General features: G+C 40.9%; 2 protein-coding genes across 3 annotated transcripts; one reads left to right on the top strand and one right to left on the bottom strand.

Moving 5' to 3' along the window:
• Positions 1 to 1,818: 1,818 nt before the first annotated feature.
• On the bottom strand, positions 1,819 to 15,548 carry LOC118807860 (septin-11-like). Of its 2 annotated transcripts, none has more exons than XM_036570007.1 (10): positions 15,394 to 15,548; positions 12,988 to 13,105; positions 12,539 to 12,734; positions 12,083 to 12,269; positions 8,580 to 8,741; positions 7,491 to 7,587; positions 7,230 to 7,398; positions 6,222 to 6,354; positions 4,967 to 5,151; positions 1,819 to 2,982 (listed from the first exon to the last, which is right to left on the bottom strand). In XM_036570007.1, exons 1-10 carry the CDS (start codon positions 15,421 to 15,423, stop codon positions 2,967 to 2,969), a joined length of 1,293 nt encoding a protein of 430 aa, XP_036425900.1. In that variant the 5' UTR covers positions 15,424 to 15,548; the 3' UTR covers positions 1,819 to 2,966. The 2 variants fall into 2 exon arrangements, with proteins under 2 accessions (XP_036425900.1, XP_036425901.1); XM_036570008.1 differs by having other exon boundaries at positions 12,988 to 13,102.
• A 540-nt stretch (positions 15,549 to 16,088) lies between these two features.
• On the top strand, positions 16,089 to 19,960 carry LOC118807862 (ankyrin repeat domain-containing protein SOWAHC-like). The gene has a single exon (XM_036570009.1). It carries the CDS (start codon positions 16,122 to 16,124, stop codon positions 17,940 to 17,942), a length of 1,821 nt encoding a protein of 606 aa, XP_036425902.1. The 5' UTR covers positions 16,089 to 16,121; the 3' UTR covers positions 17,943 to 19,960.
• The last annotated feature ends 3,375 nt before the right edge of the window (positions 19,961 to 23,335 follow it).

The raw sequence follows: 23,335 nt of genomic DNA, 5'->3' as shown, positions 1-23,335 counted from the left end.
CAGATTTTCTAAGGTTTTTGAAATGAAACATTTTGAAATTCATTAGCTGCAACCATTGCGATAGTTAACGTGGGACTGTGGTGACCGTGGTGGTATCCTCTGCCAAACTGGTCTCCCTTTCACTGGCTAAAGTTCTCTAATATTAATCTATGAAATAAAGTCTTAAAGTGAGATGTTACACAGAGAGACTCTCACTGTAGTAGGTAAACAGCACCGAATGACAAACTACATGACGTCTGGGCGGACCACCATGGTCATTGCGATATTCTTATTAATGTACAGTTCTTAATAAATATTTACTTTTTCAAACAACTGACTGTTTTTGGTGCTTTTGGTAAATACAGTTATGGTAAATTAATTATATACAATTAACATTTGTTATTCTGGCCACAAATTCTTCATTTTGGCCATGTAATTCATAGGCTTGGTGGTCTGAGTGCCAGTGCACATTTTTTATATCTGTCTACTACATTTGACTGTGGAAAATGGAGTAAAAGTACAACTTCTCATAAGAAGATAATGTGACAGGACTTACAAATGTAAATAAACACATAAGTGAAAATCATAAATACATCAATGAGAGTCCAGTTCCTTTAAAAAAGCTAGGTAAGTGTGATAGAAACTCGTTATACACTCAGCAAGCACTTGATTAAGAATGCTACACTAATACTGAGTAAGGCCACCCTTCTAAAAACAGCCTCAATTCTTCATGGCATAGATTCCATAAGATGTTGGAAACATTCCTTTGAGATTCTGGTCCATGTTGACATGAATGCATCATCAAATCCTGCAGATTTTTCAGGTGCACTTTCAATTTCTCACTCTACCACATCCCAAAGGTGTTCTATTGGATTCAGATCTGGGGACTTAGAAGAACACTGAGGGACTCTGCACTCCGTCATATTCATGAAACCAGTTTGTGATGACCTTTGTGACATGGTGCATTAACATGTTGAAAGTAGCCATTAGAAGATGGTAAATTGTGGTCACATGGTCAGCAATAGTACCTCAAATAGGCTGTGGTATTCAAGCAATGACGGATTGGTATTAACAGACCCAAAGTGTGCCAGGAAAACATTCCCCACACCATCACACCACCTCCACCAGCCTGGACTGTTTCATGCTGGTGGCACCAAATTCTGACCCAATCTTCTGTGTGCCTCAAAGAAAAAGATTGTCCCGTTGACAAGTAGAGCCCATCTTCTGCTGTTGTAGCCCATCCTCCTCAAGGTTCGATGTGTTGTGCATTCTGAGATGCTGTTTCGCTCATCACAATTGTACAGTGTGGTGATCTGTTACTGTAGTCTTTCTATCAGCTCAAACCAGTCTGGCCATTCTCTGTTGACCTTTCTTATCAACAAGGTGTTTCCATCCACAGAACTGCTGCTCATGAGATGTTTTTTCTTTATTGCACCTTTCTGTGTAAACACTACAGACTATTGTGCATGAAAATCCCAAGAGTTTAGCAGTTACAGAAATACTCAAACCAGCCTGTCTTGCACCACCAATCATACTACGGTCAAAATCACTGAGATCACATTTTTCCTAAGTCTGGGGGTTGATGTGAACATTATCTGAAGCTGCTGGCCCACATCTGTTTGATTTTATGCACTGCACTGCTGCCACACGATTGGCTGATTAGATAATTGCATAAATAAGTAGTAGGAACACCTGTACACCTAAAGTGCTCAGTGACTGTTTGATCTGGATTGGCAGAGAGAAATGAGATGTACTTTACTGTTATTAATTGAAGCGTTTGATCACCATCTCACCCCCATTGTGACGGCCCTGCTTAGGGACAAATATATGACATTACAGGATTTTTCCATTCAACCTTTATTCATGCTTTTACATACATTTTTACCCCCTACACAGCTTAGATAAATACAGTTCAAATTCAAAATACCTTTTTGGAAAAGTCCTTGGTAAATGTTTTTAGTGTGCTTATTAAAAAGGGCCAACAGTAGAAATATGGCTGTTGTAACATTTTGGTCCAGAAATCCAAGGCACACTGTGTCCTTCCCTCATCAGCTGTTGCCATGTGTGGAGAAAGCTTTTGGACCAAACGTCTCGTGCTGACATGGAATCAGGATTAGTCATTCAAACTTTAGGAGGAGACCAGAGGAACTAAACTTATATCAGCACTCTTAACTAATATACTGGGTGCCTACATCATATTTACCAGATTCCTCAGATATGGCAATATGATCAAACACTAGTTGCTCCCTTTTACAGCCAATACTCTTAGACACTAGATAAATACGGACCCATGATACAGAGTTACAAATGAGGCTTGATGCACCTCCTCAGATATGAGGCTCTAAGAACATTAACAACACACAGAAAGTCAGCAACGAGTACTACATTACCACAAAAAATGAGAATGAGAAATTTGGCACAAAAGTCATGAAACATGAAAATGACAAAAATATATAATCGGACCTATAGCAGTTTGAATTATATCAAAATATTGTTCTATAGAAAGGTATAGACACTGTAGTTCTGCTAGTCTGATCTCATTAGTTTATCTCCCAAAAAATACAATGTTACTCTAAAACAGCAGGTCACAGTCCTAGCAACCCACTGTCCGGTACAGTTTAGTGTTTATGCTGCTCTAACACAAAAGAACACTGCTGTAAAGGCACCATTTTAGCTGATAATCCATCAGTAAGGCACTTTCAAAGGCACTTTGATCCCAATGACTTTTCAGATAGTCATAGAAAACCAATAGGGTTGTCGCCCCCTAGTGGCAATACCCAAACTAATGTAAAAACACTTAGTGAAGTAAATATAAAACAGACTTGTTATACAAACGATACAAAACAGCAGCCCTGCTGATATACTTGTATAATAAAAACATTAAAGAGATACAAACAAGCCGGATAATAGTATTTGCAGGATGGGTGAAAGCATCTGTTCTGACTTGATTGGTCTTTGCAACCGGAATCCATCCGGTCTCCATCTTCTTACATGAACCCTGAGCTGGAGAGAAAAATAAACACATCAGCAATCAGTCGGTGAAAAAGAGCTCTTCAAAAACTACAATTTCTTAAGTATCAAAAGTATCAGTTTGCCCATCCTGCACCTGAGGGTCAAGGTACAGTTAAAGAAGGGGTTCATAACTCCGGTCCTGGAGGGCCGGTGTCCAGCAAAGTTTGGAGGTTTCTCTAAACTGAAGAGTCACTATTCAAAGAGGCATGTTAAAGGGGCACGTCAATCAAAATAAAAAATGTAAGCATTACTAAGTCTGATGTAAACATGCCTACTCGCCTCCTACAGTGGTGCTACTGTACTCTCTAGGGCCCATAAGTCAAACAAAAGGCCCGCAAAGGAATTTTAATTTTCTATTAATATTAGCTCGTTTTACAGTGCACTGCACTACAGTCCCCAGCATGCACTGCAACGTAATGTGTGCTATGACTCTCCTACCCCAACAACAATCTATGGGACCGAGGTTACAGCTCAATTCTACAACATTCCACACCAGTCATATCACCAAACACACTAGCTGCATTTCAGCTGCGGTTCAACCAGCATAAACACTTAGTCAGCTCAGCAGCTCAGAAATTGAGCCCAAGTCTTAATGAACTTGCAGCAAAGAAAGGATGCCAGGTGTCTAATTCAAGGAGACAGGTAGGTTTAAAATATTGAGCTCCTGGGGACGTTTAAATTTTGAATATTTCAAGTATTCATGTAATATTTCAAGGTCTATTAGAAGTGTCTGTATTTTAATGTTGAAGTTTTTTGCATATTTTGAATAAACAATGGCCAGTTTGGGTTACAGCACAACGTCCATTAAAACGAAATAAAAACATTTTTTTCTCTGCCCAACAAATTTGTTGAGATTTTCTAATAGGGCCCTTTTACTGAATTTGACACACCTGCTCTAGGGTGAGATTTGTCAGTTTAAAAACTAGGAAAACCCCCTTCAGATGATGCATCTTGAAGGTGGGTGGGACCACAAGGGCTTTGAGAGAAAAGACCTGATGAATTTGACAAAGCTAAAGTATTCTACTTATTCACAGGTCCTGTTCTACTTTATATGGTGCAGCACTTGCGTTCAGGTGCCTGTATAGGTGCCAGAATGTAACTGCTATACCACTTAAGGTGAATTCAGACATGAATTACTATTTTTGCACAATTTAAAACAATTTTGGATTTACTTCAGTTGTTTAAAGGTTCTTAGTAAAAAAAGGCAAGACATCTCAGAATAATAAAACACTGTTAGCCTGTAAAGGTAGGTTTGCTTAAGCATCTACATTAGCTTGATTTGAAAATGTGTACCATTAATAATATACCAAAACCATCAGAAATAACACACTACGAAATACAGCTTCGGCCATAATAGCCACAACCAATCATGTCTATGTTAGTTTCTACATCAGTGGCTACGCAGCAGTCTGAATTTCTTTCAGATTCCCAATCGTTGCATGCATATGCATGCTGGACATTAAACTGAGAGAACATCGATGAACTCTGACAAACTGATGAGGCTGAGGGGATGCAATGCGGTGCTACAGAATTCTGCATAATACAACAAATGAAATGCTAGTTTTAGGCTGGATTTCCCCTTTTAAATACACAAATGTTACAGCAGAGACCAATAACCTGTGTGATTTATGCGTTCTGGCACAAACTTCTTACATCTCTTTCCAACATAAATCCATGCCTTTGCTAACAGCTGTGAGATTTTTCACAAAATCTGTGCCAAATTCATATATTGGAACAAAATTGCCTCACTATATCCAAGTCTCAACTGGCTTATTATACAAATAAATTCACTCAGAGCAAGCATCAGCCCAAGCCACTGACACATCATCAGTCTTAGGCAGCTGCACAGAGATGAAGTAATACAAAAAAACAGCGAACAGAACATTTTAGCTGACTGACGTCTTGACTTCTTTTATGGTAAACTGGAAAACTGCACAACTTTGATTTTTCACCAAGAGTGAGTGAACATGCTTACTTCTTGCGGTCCTTGTCCTTCTTGATGTTGGAGTTGGAGCTGAAGGACTGGCCTTGCAGGAGCTCAGCAGCAGCTTTCTTCTTACCGAAGGAATTCATCTCATCCTCCAGAGTCTTTCTCTTCTCATCCAGCTTGCTCTTCTCTTCTGCGTGCAAACGTTTCAGCTGCTCAAACTTGCCCTGCAGCTGCACATAAAAACACAGAATATATCTTAATATCTTTCTTTCTTTCTTTTAGTATGTGGTTATTTCAGTCATTGAAGTTCTGAAGGTTTGGTTGCCATGACGTTTGTATTAGGTTAAAACTGCAAAAAAGGTACTTCTGTGTATTAGTGGAAAAATGCTAAAAGATGACACTGAATCAACATTTATTATAACCAACACTTGGAAACAAGAAAAGGAACAGGTGCTCGTTTATTTTTCCATCCTTAGTCTGTGTGCATGCGTGAGAAAGGAGGCCTCTCATTTATTCATGCATTTTGTCTTTAAGCTGGTAACGTCAAGACTGAGACCTTTCATTTAATCCACGTTTAATCTATCTGCATCAGAGAGTGAATGAAGTGTAGATGAAAATAGTTTCACTTTCATTCCTCCATAGTAAGAGTGTAATGATTTCAATGCATGTCAAAAAATCTAATTTGAAACAGTTTATCAAAATTTAAAACTGTATCGCTGATGCGCCCCTCGTCTCTTCTGAAGGTCCACAGAGCGACCAAAGACAGTTCCATACTATCAGGGTAAAGTGGGCAGGCAGTGGAGGGGCTTATGTAATACACAGACCTCCACTCAAATGACTGTGCTTTTGATAAATCAATTATAAATTCTAGGTTTGGTGATTTTTGGGCTTGATATTGTTTGAAGGTGAGGAGGCAAGCAAAAAAAGTTCTGCTGGAGATTTTTTTATATATCTGAGCAAAACTAATCAGTGTAGAAAGTAAGTAGAGCACTACAGAATCTTTCAACATCTGTATATACAAATACAAAATATCGAAAACCAAACTGACTTAATCTTAGAACTGAGACTTATATCAAGCATAGAAATATGTGCATTGTTATGCTCCTACTGTGCATGTCACACACAATAACATATTAATATTAACATCGGAACACCACATACTGTGGCACTCCTATTTTTTGTTGCATCAAAAACGTATTGTATTGAGACACCAGCTTGTTGTGCCCAGTCCTTTTTGTATTTTGCTTATTGTTAAACCCTTCGTCCATGGCGCATCTGTGCACTGTGTGAGGATGGATACCTCTCTCTCTGCCTCCTTTAGTTCAGCCTCTTTCTCTTTGACGCGCTGCACAAAGATCTGCCTCATCTCCTCCTCTCTCCGCTGTAGCTCCAGCAGAAACTCCTGACGCTTCGCCTCGTACGTCTCCTGCAGGCTAAAGAAACACAGTTACCTTGGTCAGATTGCAATCTCTCACAGGCACATAAATCACAAGTAGAAGATATTGTGCGTTTACCCGTCAGATGAATTCATACAAAACATACAGAAACAGAGAAGCTAATGGCTCAACTAGTAAGTAAAAACAAGGGAGAATATAAAGCCTCACCTCTAATTTTAGTTAGCAAACGTGCATGCTTTGTGGATTTATTTATATATATGTATGATTGTTTGGCCAATAAAATCTTTAAATGTTACATAAGAAAACCAAACAACCAACCAACCATACTGCTGAACACTAAGAGAACACTGGTTTGAGAGTCAAACAAGTTCATGTTATTTGAGAGATCATGTTATTTGTAATCTTCGTTTTAAACGGCCCATATCATGGAAACCATTTTTTTTTTTAAACACAGTTTTGTGCAGTATGTAAACACTTAAAGCTTCAAAACATTCAATTCACTCCACAGTCCATGTGTGCATATTAAGCTGCAGTCTGTTCTCACTGAAGTTTTTGGTGAACCAACACATTTATATATTTAGACGTATTCAGCCTACAGCAGTTTAGCTCCCGCACTCATGTTGAACTTATAAGGAGCATCTTAGCCCACATTACTTTTTGAATGAGGTTCAATAAAGGACAGCCAATCAGAACAAAGGTCATTTACATATATCAGTTTTAAAGGCCTAGTAACAAAATTAGCCTGTGTAATTCTAAAGGATAAAGAGAGGTTAGAAAATCATCCAAATTTTATGAGTGGATACAAGAAAAGGATGTGAGCCCTTTAAGCTTATTTATAAAGTAGCTTGCTTTCTAGGAGTTTGAAGTCAGTTAGAATGGGAAGTGAGTATGCGCAAACTTATTGTCTCTACCTGACGGGCTTGCTCTCGGGGTCGGTGTCCTTAAAGCCCATTTCCTCCAGTTTGCAGCGTCTGTACAACTCGTAGTGGCGTGTGTGCGTTTGCTCCCGCAGATCCTCCATGTTCACACAGATCAGCATCTCCCGCAGCTTAACGAAGTCACAATGGTTCTCGTTCTCCACTGAAACACACAGAACTCCGTCTCAGCAAATCTATGCGGAACATGCTCGGCCCTCATGCACTTGCGCATGGAAACACAAACACAATGCATACCTTGCACCACTCCCCAGGGGTACTGTCGCGCTTTCACCATCTTATTGCCGATCTTTACCTCCTCTGTACTGCCCACCACTGCAAACGGCAGGTGGCCCTGGAAACATTACAACACAGATCATATTATCAACACTGCCTCTTCACAACTATGCAGTATATTTAAATATATACAGTCTGTATTAGTACCTAATATATATTAATATGCATCTAAACCTTAGCAATTAAAAAGTATATGTGCATAATCATGGGTGTTCACATTAGCGGTGGGGTGGTTCAGCATTCTTGCGTTAACGTTTAAAGAAACAAGTCACCAAAAAAGCAAATTTACACAACTTTCTCCCCATTACCCTAAAGATATAGTCAATCTGGCATATGAAGTTTGCTTTGTTGGTTTTACTGTGGAACTATGAGGCTAAAATAGAAGATTTTGGGAAACATTTTTGGGAAAAGAGAAAATGGAAAATTGTTTAAATTAAATTCCTCTTAATTTTTTTTACATTTTCTAACTTCTCTTTATCTCTTAGAACTAAACAGCCTTTTTTCTGTTACTGTGCCTTTAAGACTGATGTATGTAATTGACCTCTGCTCTGATTGGCTTTCCTGCATTGTGATTGTGCCTCATTCAAAAAGCAGTTTAGGCTGAAACACTCTTTGTAACTTAAGTGTGAATGGATGCGGCTACACGGCTGTAGGATAAATGGACAGATCTATGTAACTAAATTGGTATGTGTGACATCACAAAATCAATGAATTAAAAATAGGCTGTTTTTAACTGGGGAGTGTATGGAATGTCTTGAAACTTTAACATTGTTTACATATATTATCAATGGAAAAGGGCACTTTAATGTTCAGAGCACTGTAATAATAGCCTGGACTTGCAGGAGCACTAAAGTAGGTTAGTCCATGCGCCTTGCTCTAGAAAAGGATATTTCAACTACAAGCATGACATTTTATTCTAGTAAGTTAAAAAACAAAACTGCCCTGTCAATAAAAAGAAGTGAAATGTATTTCCAGATGGCATTTTACAGTATCTAACAATAAGAGGTATATATGTGGTCCAGGATTAGTGTTAGAATTGTGAAAACTCACATTCATGGCAGTGTTGATCTTGGAGACGGTCTCGTCGTCAGTGGGGAACTGATAAATCTGTACTCCGTTGCTGACCAGCTCACTCATGATCTTAATCTTAAACTTGTGCAGTTCACTCTTGGAGATGGTGTCGGCCTTTGCGATGACTGGAATTATGTTCACCTTTAGCAGCATAAATAAATAAATAAATAAATAAATACACAAAAACAATGCACACAAAAAGACCCAACAACAAGGCTGTCTCAGAGTGAGATGGTGGGTCAAAGGAGCAAATAACTGGTTACATATAACAGTAACTGGTTTTAATACAATCAATAGTCAATACAAATACATATTTAAAACAGTGTAACAAAATTTAAAACTGCTCTGCATCCACATCACTCAGCCTCCTGTATGAAATGTGGCAAATATAAGAGAAACACGGTCAATCACCAAAACTAGCCCCAAGAATAGAACAGATACATTCTATCAATTTTTTCCTTATAGCTGCTAATTGCTTTTTGATTTTAGCACATAAAATATCTTATTCAATCTTAACTTCAGAATTTAAAAAAAATATATATATCAGATCTAATAAAACATACTGTTACAGCCCTGTAAGACAGAGTATTTACTGTTACACATAACTTATGAACTAACATTAAATTACAAAATATGGATGCACAACTGGAATCAGGCAGGACTGGAACTGATGCATTTTTACTCCAAACATGCTCTTGGCAATCGATCAATTCATTATTTTGATTTTGACTGATCTGTGTTGCAATGTCACGATGTAAACGATGTGACTCAGGTAAGTTCACTCACACTTTATTTTAATGCTGCTGGTACATCTATATATATATATAAATATATAAGCATCTTTATACAGGACTCACTGTGCAAAATGGCAAGTTGCTTCTTACAAGAGCCTCTTACTCTCAATGTAGGGCTTTCCTTAATTCATGAGACAATGAAAGGCAACTTTTAGAGAACTTTTGAGAATTTACATGCCAGTTTGTCAGTATTGTGCTTTTGACTAATACAAAGCCCTGGAAATGTGCTGGTGTATTTCACGTGTTCATTAAGCCTACACAGTGCGTGAGCCTCAGCTTAAGACAAAAAAGCCATTTTTCGAGATGATTCACTCAACTTTTGGTATCCGTTTGATTTTTTCCACTTTACCCAACCGTATCTTTTTGTGCTAAAACAGAAATGTGCTCTCCTGCTTGACTGAGAGAATTGTGAACCACAAGACCAAGACTGGCTCATCCGGCTGCCCTGCCCTGAGCAGGAGTGCTCAGGGTGAGAGGAGCTGACAGCTATTTCAGGCCTGTTCAGTCCTGCTGCCAGCACTTCTGACGAAAAAACTCCCACTGAGCTCCAACCATGAAACCAGACAAACACACACACCCACACCCAGAATACACAGAAAGCCCTAAAATCCAGCACCACCAAGAACCCAAATACACAGCCAGGACATCAGAAACTACAAATCACAACGTGGAGCTGCAGAGTCATACAGTGGCTGAATACACAAATATATAATCACTGAATACGGCACAGCTGGAGGGTGTACGCTTCAGATCAGATTAAATAAAAAAAAAAAAAGAAAGAAAAGGATCCTGTAGGTTTCTTTCACCCACTGTAGCCACAGCCACTTCCAGATATAGCAGGTTTCTCTTCTATGGCATGACAGCACTGGAATGCATGCAATGGCCAACATAGCATTTCCGAACTATTCCAACATTGTTAAGCACCTCTGCGCTCTAGAAGAACAACACTAAACAGCAAGTAATAACGAACAGAAAGAGAGAGGCCGCCATGCTGTCCTCACAGTGAGAATACAGCCTTAGAGATGGCCACACACAGCAGTGATTACAGTGACACAGAAGTTTCTCTGACTTGGTGCGTCTTCAGGAACGAGCAATAACTGTTTAATAACTGAAGAAAAGTGCATCGTTTGGGTTAAATTCACGTTACAGGCTTGAAATCTTTTTTTTTTTTTCTCGCTTTTTTTCCAGAGCTGCGGGATGGCTGACCTTTTCACATCAGATCTGAGCCACTTTCATGTATACGCTGCTTCTGCACTGCACGTGTGCCGCGTCACCTACAATCCACTCCTGTGTTATTCTGCGGAGCCCTTTTTACTGGTGCACGCAGCAAGCAGCACTTCAGCCGTCAGGCACGTGCAAAGTGCAATTGAATCCACTGTCAGCCACCAGAAACATGGAACCAGAACACTCACGTGACTTTCTTCACTTGTACTGCAAAAATGTTACGCTTTACCACAGTTTTGTACCCGCTTCTGGTATTACAAAAAAAAAAACACACCCACAAAAACCAAAAAAGCTCTTTTGTTATCTAGTTATTCAGTATCCAGTTCACTACAGAGTAGGAAAAACACAGACTTAGGCCAAAAACGTAGGGCTGCAGGCTCACCTTTTTAGGTGACGGCACTGGTGTTGCACAATAGTACAGCAGCACACAGACAGATTAATTTAAAGGTGTTCTATTCTCTATAAATAGCTGAGGGGAATTGGTAGGTTTCTGTACTAAACGAGAAACTGAGGTTGTCTCTTCAGATGAGCTAATGAGCTAACAGAGCTATGTGAAAACACGGTATTTGTCAAAATATATTTTCACTGTTTCTGAACACAGCTAACATTGGCTAGAGTACTTAGGCCCAATCCCATTTCACCCCTTTCCCCTATCACTTAGCCCTTAGCCCTCTGTTTGGTGCCTTCACGTCTAGGGGTAGGGTGTCCCAGTTTTTGTTGAGATAGAGGGGCAGGGCGAAGTGTTAGGGCTACATGGCCCTCCAAACTGAGGTTTTTCAGAGACTCCAAACAGAGTGTTGTGAGGAAAAAAAAAGGAAAAACCAGCAAGATGGCTGAACAAGAGACCGAAGAAACCCACAAATGTAAATATTTTCTCAGTTAAAAAAATTACGATAACCACTGTATTATCTTAGTTTAATGTTGTTTCAATGTATTATGGTCGTTTTCTTCATAACAAGCACAAAAAAAAATCACTAATAGCATGCTAATGTGTCGGTAGCTAGCTAGCTAACTTTCCCGTTCTACCTTAAATAGTCCAGCAGTTCTGACGCCTGAAGCACCAGAATGTAACTGCTGCACCATTTAAAGTGGAACGGGAAAATTCGAACAAGAACCTGGTGATCTATTCATCTAGTATCTATTCATCGTATCACCACCGAATTAGCAGTGGGCGATAATAAATAATTGTCTTATACCCCCTCTTTAAAAGCATATGATGCAATGAAGCAATATTTTTTTTTTTATTTGAGGGTCCCATTTCATAGAGAAAAAAAAAAATTCAACCACTACCCCTTGTAACTCAGTGCCAAGGGGCAAAGTGACACTCGAAAACAAGGGGTAGGGCTAAAAAAGAAGTAATGGGATTGGGCCTTAGTGCCGCAAAAAAGACTGTACTCATCTCCCATCAGTCCTTTAGTGTGAACACAGATTTTCTTTCTCCGCTCTACTCTGAGTAGTACTGACCTTACTGTCCAGCTTCTTCATGGTGACGAGGTCAAGTGATTTCAAGGAGTGGCCAGAGGGGGCGATGAAGTACAGGCAGGCATGGATGCGTGAGTCGTGATAGTTATGCAGTGAGCGCTTGATCTTCAGCTCCTCTTGCAGATAGGACTCAAACTGTGTGTCAATGTAATCCACCACATGCTGGTAGCTGGAAAACAGATTTTTAGCTCAAAAAGCAGAGAAGACTGCTGCTTTTACAAAGTCTGTGAGACAGTTCTTCTAAATTCTGGGTATTACTATGTTAGCTACTACAACACTGCACCTTAAACTTCAAAGTTTTTGCATCTTTGCGGGCACCAAAATGCATTTAATGATAGCATCGTTTAAACTAATCTAGGTTTAACATTTGCCTATGAAGTGATCACTCAATCACACCAATGTACACCTGTCTGTCCATCTCCTTCAGGTCCTTCTCACCTCTCCTGCTTGTTCATCTGGTCACCGAAGCCCACCGTGTTGACGATGGTGAGTTTGAGTCGCACATTGCTCTCCTGCAGGTCATAAGTCTGGGCACGAAGTTTCACACGTGGCTCAAAATGAGATGATTCGAAGTTCTCGAAGTTGGTGTTGAACAGCGTGTCCATCAAAGTGGACTTTCCTATACCCGTCTCACCTGCAGAGAAGAGTTTTGTCAATGTGTTCAGGTGCAAAAATGCCTATTAAACTGTACTGAACATTAAAAAGATAATACAACTTAAAATCAAAAAAATATATATACAAAAAAAGAAAGAAAGAAAAGAATCCAGTGGGTTTCCGTCACCCACTGTACCCACAGCCACTTCCGCATATAGCAGATTTCCTATTAAACTGTACTGAACATTAAGATAATACTTTAATTGTTTTTAAGTTGTAAGTCTGAGAGTCACCTATGCACAGGATGTTGAAGCAGAAGCCTTGACTGGTGGATTTATTGACCAGCTGGTCTGGTAAGCTGTCGAAGCCAACATGACCGGACAAAGACAAAGGGCGAGCGTTTCTCTCCTGCTGGAAAATAAGAAAGTAAAACAGATATTTCTTAAAAAGTTCCCCAAAAAAGCTACGTGCCCTGGCCTTTCCAGTAGTAAACAAAAAACTGTAAAAGTTTTAAAACATTTTTTTGAAGGAACAAATCTGAATAATTATTATTTTCCTTAAGTTCTCTTCATAACTACAAGTTATTTTCTGTTATAACACAGAGGTGGGCAACATGACGCATGATCAATGTTGTTTCTGTCACAAACAATATGCTTCTCTGAGCACCGCAAATTCGTCCATACGTAAAGAACACTGACCAACTGCACATTTCATCAAAAAAGAGCATAATTCGTCCTGTTTAATCGAATTTAGTGCATTTCTGCCATACTGCCCACCAATATATCCAAACACATATTCTCCTGATAAAGATTATGTTTAAAAACAATTTACATAATTGTGTTAATCTAACAGTGATGGTGTTTTGAGTTCAAATTAACCAAACCAGCCTGTATTGCTTGGATATAGTTAAACAGGGGGTGACATGTATTGGGCTCCCCGGTGGCATATATCAGCCGGTTTTTACTCAACATACACAGTGTCTAATTTCTTAAAAAAGCAGAAATAGAAATATTTTTAGGAATATTCAAAAACACAGAGTCTTGCTACAGTGTGTTTTGTACCATACATGGTCAAGTGTCTATCAAGACAAACCCTTCAATGGGAATTCCACTTTTTTTCTACCACATTTTCTGCATAAATGAATGATTAAGATGTAAGATGTCCTAGAGAAACTTACAGTGAACAGAATGGTTCAGTGATAGGAACCAGACATCTGAATGATTTAATGCCTCCAAAAGCTCCTTCACAGAAAGTTACTATGTGAAAAAGTTACAAATACACTGCCTGATGCCTGAGAATCCCCAAAGAAAATGCATGGTTTGCGATTTACCATAATGTTCCCATCATCAGCATTACATACAGAAACTCAGAAGACAGGTGTAGGTTCACTGGTGGTTTTGGATAGTAAAGTAGATCCTGGTTCACACTGGTTCCTCTCACTGAGCCTGTAAGTTTCTCCACAATAGACCACTTCATTTCAAACCACTCTGAATGACGTTGTTTACATCTCAACAATCTATTTATGCAAACGTTTTAAAAAACCTATGGAATCCCCCTTTAGGTCTTGGAGCTACAGGGGTGACAGAAAAGTGAACTGAGCAAAACTATCAAATGTTCACACAGGAAATATTCTTGTGGGAACGAGGGAAAAAAATTCTTAATTCTGTGAAACAGGAAAGAGTTTTGCTAGACTAACCAATCATCTCGGTCTCCTTTGCTTACTTAAGCATGCCAAAGATGCTGCTGTGCTCCGCTGCAGTATTTCTTAAGCTCTGGGTCATGACCATTCAAGGGATCGGGAGGACACTGGGCCATGCATGGACAATGTCATGTTTATCACTGGGTCTCAGGGAAAGGGTGCGTACTTTGGGCTAAGTCGGGCTGCTATAATATTTTAAATGCAAATATCTGTCCATGCAATTCTATGAGAGTTGATTAGACTGAAATGGGGGCTGCAGGGTCGTTTTAGGATTCCTTCTTGTTCTCTTGTTCAGACATAACAGAGATCATGTCGGGCTCTCTGTGTGCCAATGCAGTGGTTTGGTGGATCATAACATACAAGCAGAAAGGATAACTGACCTAAGCCAAAGCCCTGAGTTCTAGGTTTTCCCTGCAACATGAACCCACCATCATTATCACTGGCTAGATCAAGTCAAGTCCTTCTTGAGCTGTATAAGTAGAAAAACACTAACCTGTTTAGTGTCGGTGGACTAAGTTCATGAGTTGGGAAATACTGATCAGGGCCATCATTGTGTACATAGATCATGTAACATGAGAATCCCTCATTTTTCTTCGTTTACGCAAATGGACAGCCTATTAAGCACACCATCAAAATCTGCCACACAGTAATGGAAGATGACTAATATCTAAAGCTACCTTAACTCTAACCTTGTCTTGGGCAGCAGCTAGCTGAGTTAGCTAGATTGTCAGCCAGAGCCTGAGTTTGAATGAACTATGATCAGCTGGCAGACGAGTTTGTGTGGACTGTTTTATATAACTGGAAAACGGTAAAAAATCATGTGGTCGTAACTTTCAATGATATTTCATACAGAACTCCAGCTGACATAAACCGTTAACCAGCTGAGCTACACTGACCGTAGAGTGAAAACTAGTCAGCTGCTAAGCTAGCTAACTTAGGTTAGCAAGCCTAACCCAGATTATGATAAGTGAAGAAAAGGTCGAGATAACAAAGTGCTTACCCCCTGCCGAGCCACATCAGACGAAGCCATACTTTGTGGTTGATAAACGACTTACAGTTTTCGGGTTATTTTCTTTAGAAAAGGACCGAGATGAAAAGGCGGATGAAGTGATTGAAAAAAGTTTGGAGAAACGATTGGAATGCGAAGGCACGTATCACTCCGCGGAACCGAGGGGTGGAAATCGTGCGCTTTGAAAAAATAACTTAGCAAAAATATGCCAACTCCGACATAATTAAAACACAACTCTCATTTGCGACGAAATAAATGGTGCTTTGCAACTAACAACACGCTTAAATCGCGTTTAGTTGTGGGTTATGACTATAGAGGGCAAGTAGTACCCCCTCTTATCTAAAGTGGTACGTTCGAGAAACTGAGAACATTTTGGCTCTAACGGAGCTGCCGTTACATTCAAAGCCGGGCGACGGTTAGATCCAAAATGGCGTGCAGAAGGCGGCAGTTTCAGTGAGGCGTTTTAGACGCTTGTTAAAATGTGGTGCTCCGCTTGCTGGCGATAGTGAATATTACCAGCGTCCTAACGGGATGAACGGAGAGGCTGTGGAAATAATAGACCACCTAAAAACGGGGCAGGCGTCGAGTCGAGCTGTGGACATCTTAAAAAAAAAAAACAAGCAGCTTTCTGGTGGATGCCTGATGTAGGTGAGAAAACGGCTGTGGTGGTCGATGACGCCTGATCCAGCTACAAAGCGTCCAGATTAAGGTTAAATCCGATGGCGAGCGACTGCACCCAAGAAACGGTTTTACGTTTTCTAACGGAGAGAGGAGGGAGAGTGAAAAACGTGGATCTGATAGAGCATTTTCGGTCAGCCATCCCGACCGAGCCAGGCAAGAAAGCAGCGGCCAGGGAAGCTTTTAAGAGGTACGTGGACAGCGTGGCTGTGGTTAAAGTGGACAACGGGGAGAAATATGTTTGCCTGAAGAAGAAGTTCAGGGGATGGAGGAGTGAAGGGACCCGTGACGGCCGTGAGCAGGACGGCGGCGCCGTTAAACACGCCACGGGAACTGTCCCGTCAGAAAGGAGCGAGGACGAAGATGCAAAACAAGAAATTGCACCTGGCTCAGGTTGCGGAACTGCTGCCGCTCCGGGCGTGTCGGGAAGCGCCTCGACTTCACCGGCAACAGGAGCGGAGCCGCATGGGGCAGAGATGGGCAATTGGCTCACAAAAAAGGGGTCTGCTCAAGACCAGAGAGGTGGAGCCAGAAAACTAAAGGATATACCAGAAATCACCGTCGCTGAGGTGTCTCCTCAACATGTGACTGACAGGACTGGAAGAGTGAGCAAGAGTAGGTCTGATCAGACTGTCCCTGATGGTTTGAAGGGTGGATCAGACCTAGTAGAGTTGGACAGTAGATCAGATCAGATTGTCCCCCTGGAGGGAACATCTGATCACAGCACCCAGAAGGGTCTGGAAAATCCATCTGATCAGGCCACCCCGTTGGGTCTAAAAGGTACATCTGATCAGGCGACCCCACTGGAACTTGAAAGGGAGTCTGATCAGAAGGAGTCCCAGTGGCTCAGACGCAAGCCGTCTGGAGGATCCCGACGTGGTCAGCGGTCTGCAGATGAGGCGCACGTAGACTTAGTGCCAGGGAGCGACATCAACACCCCAAAAGGCAGCCGGAAGAGCTTCCTTGAGCACATGATGCACAGCTCGCCGCAGGTCCGGCGCAGCATGGCGCTGAGGAGCTCTGTGCACTTGTCCACCAGGGGCAAGGACTCCTCTGCAAGGAGCGACAGCGATGCTGCCTCTGTGCATGCCACCTCTGGTACGGCAGACTACGAGAACGCCACGGTTGCGCTGGAGCCTTTGGAGCATGAGTGGATGATGTGTGCGAGCGACGGCGAGTGGGAGAGTTTGAGGCGGCTGCTGGGCACTGAGCCGGGCCTTGTATGCAAGAAGGACTTCGTGACGGGCTTCACATGCCTCCACTGGGCCGCCAAGCTGGGCAAAGCAGAGCTGCTGGCGCTCCTCGTGAGCTTCGCCACACAGCATGGTGTTCCGGTGGATGTGAACGCACGCTCTAGTGCCGGCTACACACCACTGCACCTGGCAGCAATGCACAACCACATGGATGTGGTGAAGCTGTTGATCGGTGCGTACGACGCTGACGTGGAGGCACGAGACTACAGTGGCAAGAAAGCCAGCCAGTACCTAAGGGGCGAGGTGGCGCGGGACGTCCTGGACATAGTTGGCGCAGGCACAGAAGTTGATGGCCAGAATACTAATGGTGGAGAAGGCAGTGGGTGGAGACTGTCCAAGGTTTTCCAGGCCAACCTCAGGCCGCTGAAGCTGCTGCACCACAGCACGAGCGAGGACGATGTGAGCACAGCAGCCGAGAACGCAGGGCTCACCAGGGAAAAAGTGCCACGCAGGAAGACCTCCCTGCGAGGGCTCAGGCCCAGGCTGAGCAAGATCCGCACAAGGACGCAAATTGTGCACAGCACGTCTCTATCTGGGCACTTCGAGAGGGAGACAAGAGAAACCCCCAGTTCATTTAGGTCCAGGCCCAAGTCCAATCTCTTTGGGTGACTGTGGTACCATCATCTCAGGTCCATTGCTTAAAGGAATGGTCGGAAAAAGCTAATGTTGCTGACGATGCCAACAAAATCTACCTTCATTGTGAAATGCTAATAGTGAATGAAAGCAAAAGTCCACCAATTAATGTTATTATGCAAATAACATCATGCTAATCGATGCCTACTAACTTCCAGTCTTTGTTAGCCTTGCCAGCATGGTTGTTGTTTCTTTAAGGCAGGGGTGTCAAACTGGGTTTTTCCAGGCCTCAGCTCTACAGAGTTCAGTGTTCATCCTCATTAAACACAGATTCAGCTCATCGGCTAAGCAGCAATTCCTTCATGAGTTGAGTTCAGAATGTCAGAAGAGGGGAAATACTTATTTGTGCAGAGCTGCAGCCCAGAAGGAACCCAGTTTGATACATCTGCTTTAAGGGCTGGTTTTCTGGACATGGATTAAGCCTAGTTTCAGACTACGCTCTGTTGGTAATAATTTTAACCATTAAAAATCACATTAGTTTAGGCTTAATTTGGGACTGGAAAATCATCCCTGAGGATTGGAAGGTATGTTCAGAATGTGCTGAATGATTTTAAACCCACCAGCATCTGAGCTGTGAAGTTTTTTTAGACCGTGCACGTTTTAGTTTTACCATAGTTCTGGCCTGTATGATGTTATTACATTATGCTGTTTTTTTTAGATTTACTATAGCACTAGCTGGTAACAGCGGCACACATCACAAAACAAAATTCGAAAGAAATTTAAATATGAATCTATTCAGAGTAATATTTACATTTTATATACACTTATACTAATATAAAAAAATATTAATTAGATTTTCACAGATTAAAGGGGAATTACAAAATTTCTGCATCATTCAATGGTTTGGATGTAAACAGTGGTGGTTATAGTAACCAGGGGTCATGATGTCTACCATGCAGTGAGCCTACATGTATCTACATGTATGTATATTTGTATGTAAAGTTAGTGATAATGATAAATCTGGAAACTGGGGACTATTCTTTCTCACAACATCCTGCATGTACATCGCTGCCATGAATGGATAAATAAATATGTTTTAGGCCAAAACTTTATCTCAAAACTATTGTAAAACAATGTTTCTGTCATTGTTTAGAGGCATGAAACTCCTCAGACGTCTGGTTCCTGTCACCACCGTTGTGAACGATTCTGACTCTGTAAGTTTCTCTAGAACACATCAAACCACTTTGATCGACTTTGTTTACATCTTGACCATTAAATCATGCAGAAATTTTGAGAAGTCAGTCGAATTCCCTGTTAAGTCTATTGACTCTCCTCTGAAAGTGTTTCTCAGCTTTAGACTTGGCTTACTTAGCACACCTTTGGCACTGTGCTGTGCTCCTGCTGCCAGGAGTCTGACACTCATGCTAAGACTTAATCTGAGAATGGACGAGGCCCATATCGTCCTGCACTGTGTAGGAAAGCAGCTGGCCGGTCCAACCTTTGTACTGCAGTGTATGTCAAACACGGAGTTTAAACATGACCATGTTATGTTGTATTTGGAAAACTGTCACCAGTTCACTTATTTTTACTTTCACTTTGGTAACACAAACCCTTTTTGAGACTGAGCTCTTTATTATCTCTGTTGATTAATTTTTCTTTGCACTTTTCAGACTGAGCACTAATAATGACTAACACCTTTTTAATTGTGGTTATGTTGGACTCTAATGCACTAGTTTAGTTATGGTATCGAGTTCTGTATAAAGAAGTAAATGCGCTGCATTGCTAAATGCTGCTGGCATGTCTGTAGACGTTGGCTGTGACTGTCATCGCGGTTGCACATCAGCAGGCTTCAGCTTGCTACATCTCAGCACGAGCATTCTTAACCTTCACAGCCTAATGGGTTTTTAAGGATGGAATAAGTGGGCAAACATCTCTCTCTTTCTCTTGTTCTCTCTCTGTTCCCTGTCTTCTCGCTTTCTCCTTTTTTTTCCTCTCACTTCTCTCTCTCTCTCTCTCTCTCTCTCTCTGTTACAAGTCTTCTCACGTTCCCCTTTTTTCTCTTGCTGCTCTTTGTTTCTCTCTCATGGTCTCTTTCTTTCTCTTTTTTTGTGGTATCTTTCTTTCTGTTTATCTCCTCTCTCTGTTTCTTTCTTTCTTTCTTCTTTCTTTCTTTCTCTCTACCTTTTCTTTTTCCCCTCTCTCTCTCTCTCTCTCTCTCTCTCTCTCTCTCTCTCTCTCTCCTCTCTCTGTTGTGTACAGGCTGTTAGAGATTTCACTCTGTTATCAGGTTGAAGTGTCTGCACTCTTGGTGTCCCTGGATCTGCAAACATAACTCTGTGCGAATGTTTGTGTGTCGGTTAATGAATGTCCTCGGTCATTAGACAAGGTCTCTGCTGACCTAACAGTGTTTGTGCGCTGGAGTGTAATGATTGTCATCAGAGCATGATGACCTGCTGCTTACTTTCTTTTGTTGACTTATTATCACGTGACGTTCAGAGCGCAATCAGTGCTGAGCTGTCTGCTACATACAGATTGCATCACAGGCCATGGTTGACTGGGCAGAATATTAGAGCTTCCTGTTGGATATCATTCCATTTCTTTGGCCCCTTTAACTTACAAATGGGATAGTTTTGCAACGGGAATTACGCACTCATACAGAAATGAGGTTATGCAATAGTACAACTGTTCAAGCCTGTACTTTTCCAAAGAAATAAACAACTCACCAGTACCTTCTGAATCACTTCGACAGAATAGCAGCTCAGTCAGTGACTGAAGGGGGTTTGGATGTCAGTTTCTAAACCTTTTAAACTTGTTAAAGGGGTATCCCACCCTAAAACTAGAGTTTGATATGTTGTTTATGTTATGTAGTGTTCTGTAGCACGGCATTGCATCGCTCAACCCCATCAGTTTGATAGAATTCATGAATTTCGATCATTTTTATGTATTCATGAGTGTTCTCACACTACAATACCCATCATGCACTACGCAAAAAGACAATACAGCCACAAGAAAACCCTGTAGTGTCAACCAATCCTGACTGCTAGTCTAGCCACTGATCTATAGGCTAATCACTACAACCAGCTAGTGTTCTTTTACCTTTTCAGCCAGTGAAAAGATGCAAAACTGAGTTAGCTACCTTGCTAACTTTAGCCTTTAGCTTGTTCAGTAATCCATTCTCTCCAATGTAATAATGTTGCTAGCAGTAATATGTTTTTAGCATCTCCCTTCTTCTGCATTCACAAGCTAAAAAAAAAGTTAGACCCCTCAAAAATCCACCCCATAGGTTTTCAGAAGCCCCTCCCACCTTCAACATAAATCATCAAAAGCTCTTTAAAGCAGAAAATCTCACTCTAGAGATTATTGCCACACCGCTGCTCACGACAGATGTAGCAATGACTGGAATTTTAATTTTGACCTGAGTGCCCCTTCAAACTCTGCCAGTCAGAAAAATCTGTGTTTGCTTGTTTAGCGATGTAATGGTTGGATTAGATGTTTCGTGTTTAGTGCTGCCATCCTGTAGTGAAGTTTAGACAAATATTTATCTTTATTGCCTTCACCCTGAGGCACTTTGAGCTACGTGTGTGTGTGTGTGTTTGTGTGTGCACTGAAATAGTGTCGTGTTTGTCTTGTGGTTTGTCTGTGTTGTTAAATTCGTGATGATCTCCGACATGCTTATGGATTGTTTCTTGTCAGTCTGTTTTGAACTGTTTTCAACACAGTACATAATTCACCGCCTTTGATTCAGAGGAGGAAGAATTTGCATACCCGCAAAACACCCATATGTGTTTTGTGCTGATGTGCTCTGATATGGTGTCATTCTAGCTTGGCCTCAGGGGAGCCAGCTAACCTCTTTATTAAGGCGGAGGACACAGTAGTATTTTAAAGGGCCCATATCTTATGTTTCACTTGTATTTTATTAAGGTCCACTTTTGTGTGGTTTTATGTACCAAAAACAGTTATGATTAATTTTCACATGACTATTTTCTGACTGCCTTCCACCCAATGACTGCTGGGATAGGCTCCAGCTCCCCCTGCGACCCAGAAGGTTAAGCTGTTTAGAATATGTGTGTGTGTGTGTGTGTGTGTGTGTGTGTGTGTGTGTGTGTGTGTGTGTGTGTGTGTGTGTATTTTCTGACTTCTCTTTATCCCTTAGAATTAAATAAGCTCTTATTGTCATTTACATGTGTCCGTCACATTATCAAGTACAATGATCTCTGTTCTGATTGGCTGCTATGCTTTGTGCCTCATTTAAAAAGCAGTTTGGCCTGCACATTCCTCCTTACAACATCAGCGTGAATGGGCGCCACTAGATAGATTTATAGATACAAATGTGTTGCTTTTTATGACCTCACAAAAAAGATGAATTCAGAACAGGCTTTTTTTGGCAACTTAATGTATTGATCATGTATACTGGGAAGTGAAGGGTAAGTTTTTCTCTCTTTCTTGAAATAAGAGCTTGGTGTAGTGTTTAATAATGAGTTTTAAAATGTATCATGCATCCTTCACTCCATATCCCACTGATGTGGACACTAAGGTGCAAAAACAGCCCATTTTGTAATTATTGTTTCTGTGATGTCACAAAAACTACATTTTACATATATCCATATTATCTATTCAACTGACAGCAGTTTAGTGCCACTTATTCACACTGAAGTTATACTGAGTGTTTCACCCTGCGTGCTTTTTGAACAGGACGGCCAATCAGAACAGAGCTCATTCACATATATCAGTCTTAAATGCACAGTAACAAAAACAGCCTGTTTAATTCTAATGGATAAAGAGTGGTACATAAAACCACACAAACATAAACCTTAGGGGGAAAAATAAAATTATTTTCTTTAAAAAAACTTGGAAACTACAGTTTCTCTTGAAATAAGCCCTTTAAAAAAGTCCCATTGACTTATACAGTAATTTTGAAGGACACTGAAAATGTTTTTTCAACCTGTTCTTCACACTAATATCCCTAAAGTTGAGGTGAAACTGGTTGTACTCCTATGTTCATCTGCCCCTTATAGTATAGCAGTTATATTTAGGGTTTCTATTTGGAAAATGGCACTATATCAGATTTTATTCAGCACAAAACAAACACACAAACATTTATACTTCTATACCAAAGTGGATCATCTTTTTGGACCTACCATGCTACAAATGTACAGTTCAGACTTTAATGCTGTATTGTAAAAGGGCTAAGAGTTTGTATTGGTTTATACAGGTTTATTTGTTTTTCAGAAGAGTTTTATGGTTCTTTTATAGCAATCAACTGTGCTGACAACACTGATGTTTGGTACGATCAAACTAACTAGTTTCAATACAGTCTTAACTTTACAGTCTGTTTAGTGATGTCAGTGTCTGGATCATGTCTGTTCAAAATATTTATTAGAGTAAAACATGTCTAGCTGAGACATGTCAGGGAGCTTTATGGGAAAATA

This window comes from Colossoma macropomum, unplaced genomic scaffold, assembly GCF_904425465.1.
Source record: "Colossoma macropomum unplaced genomic scaffold, Colossoma_macropomum, whole genome shotgun sequence".
Classification (NCBI taxonomy): domain Eukaryota; kingdom Metazoa; phylum Chordata; class Actinopteri; order Characiformes; family Serrasalmidae; genus Colossoma; species Colossoma macropomum.
This window is presented reverse-complemented; position numbering and strand designations above follow the sequence as displayed.

Coding starts and splice junctions, on each gene's coding strand:
- LOC118807860 (XM_036570007.1), bottom strand. CDS start 15,423: ATGGCTTCGTCTGATGTGGCTCGGCAGGGG. Junction 7,399..7,490: donor CCCCTGGGGAGTGGTGCAAG/GTATGCATTGTG, acceptor TGTGTGTTTCAG/TGGAGAACGAGAACCATTGT. Junction 6,355..7,229: donor CCCGAGAGCAAGCCCGTCAG/GTAGAGACAATA, acceptor GTGTTTCTTTAG/CCTGCAGGAGACGTACGAGG.
- LOC118807862 (XM_036570009.1), top strand. CDS start 16,122: ATGGCGAGCGACTGCACCCAAGAAACGGTTTTACGTTTTCTAACGGAG.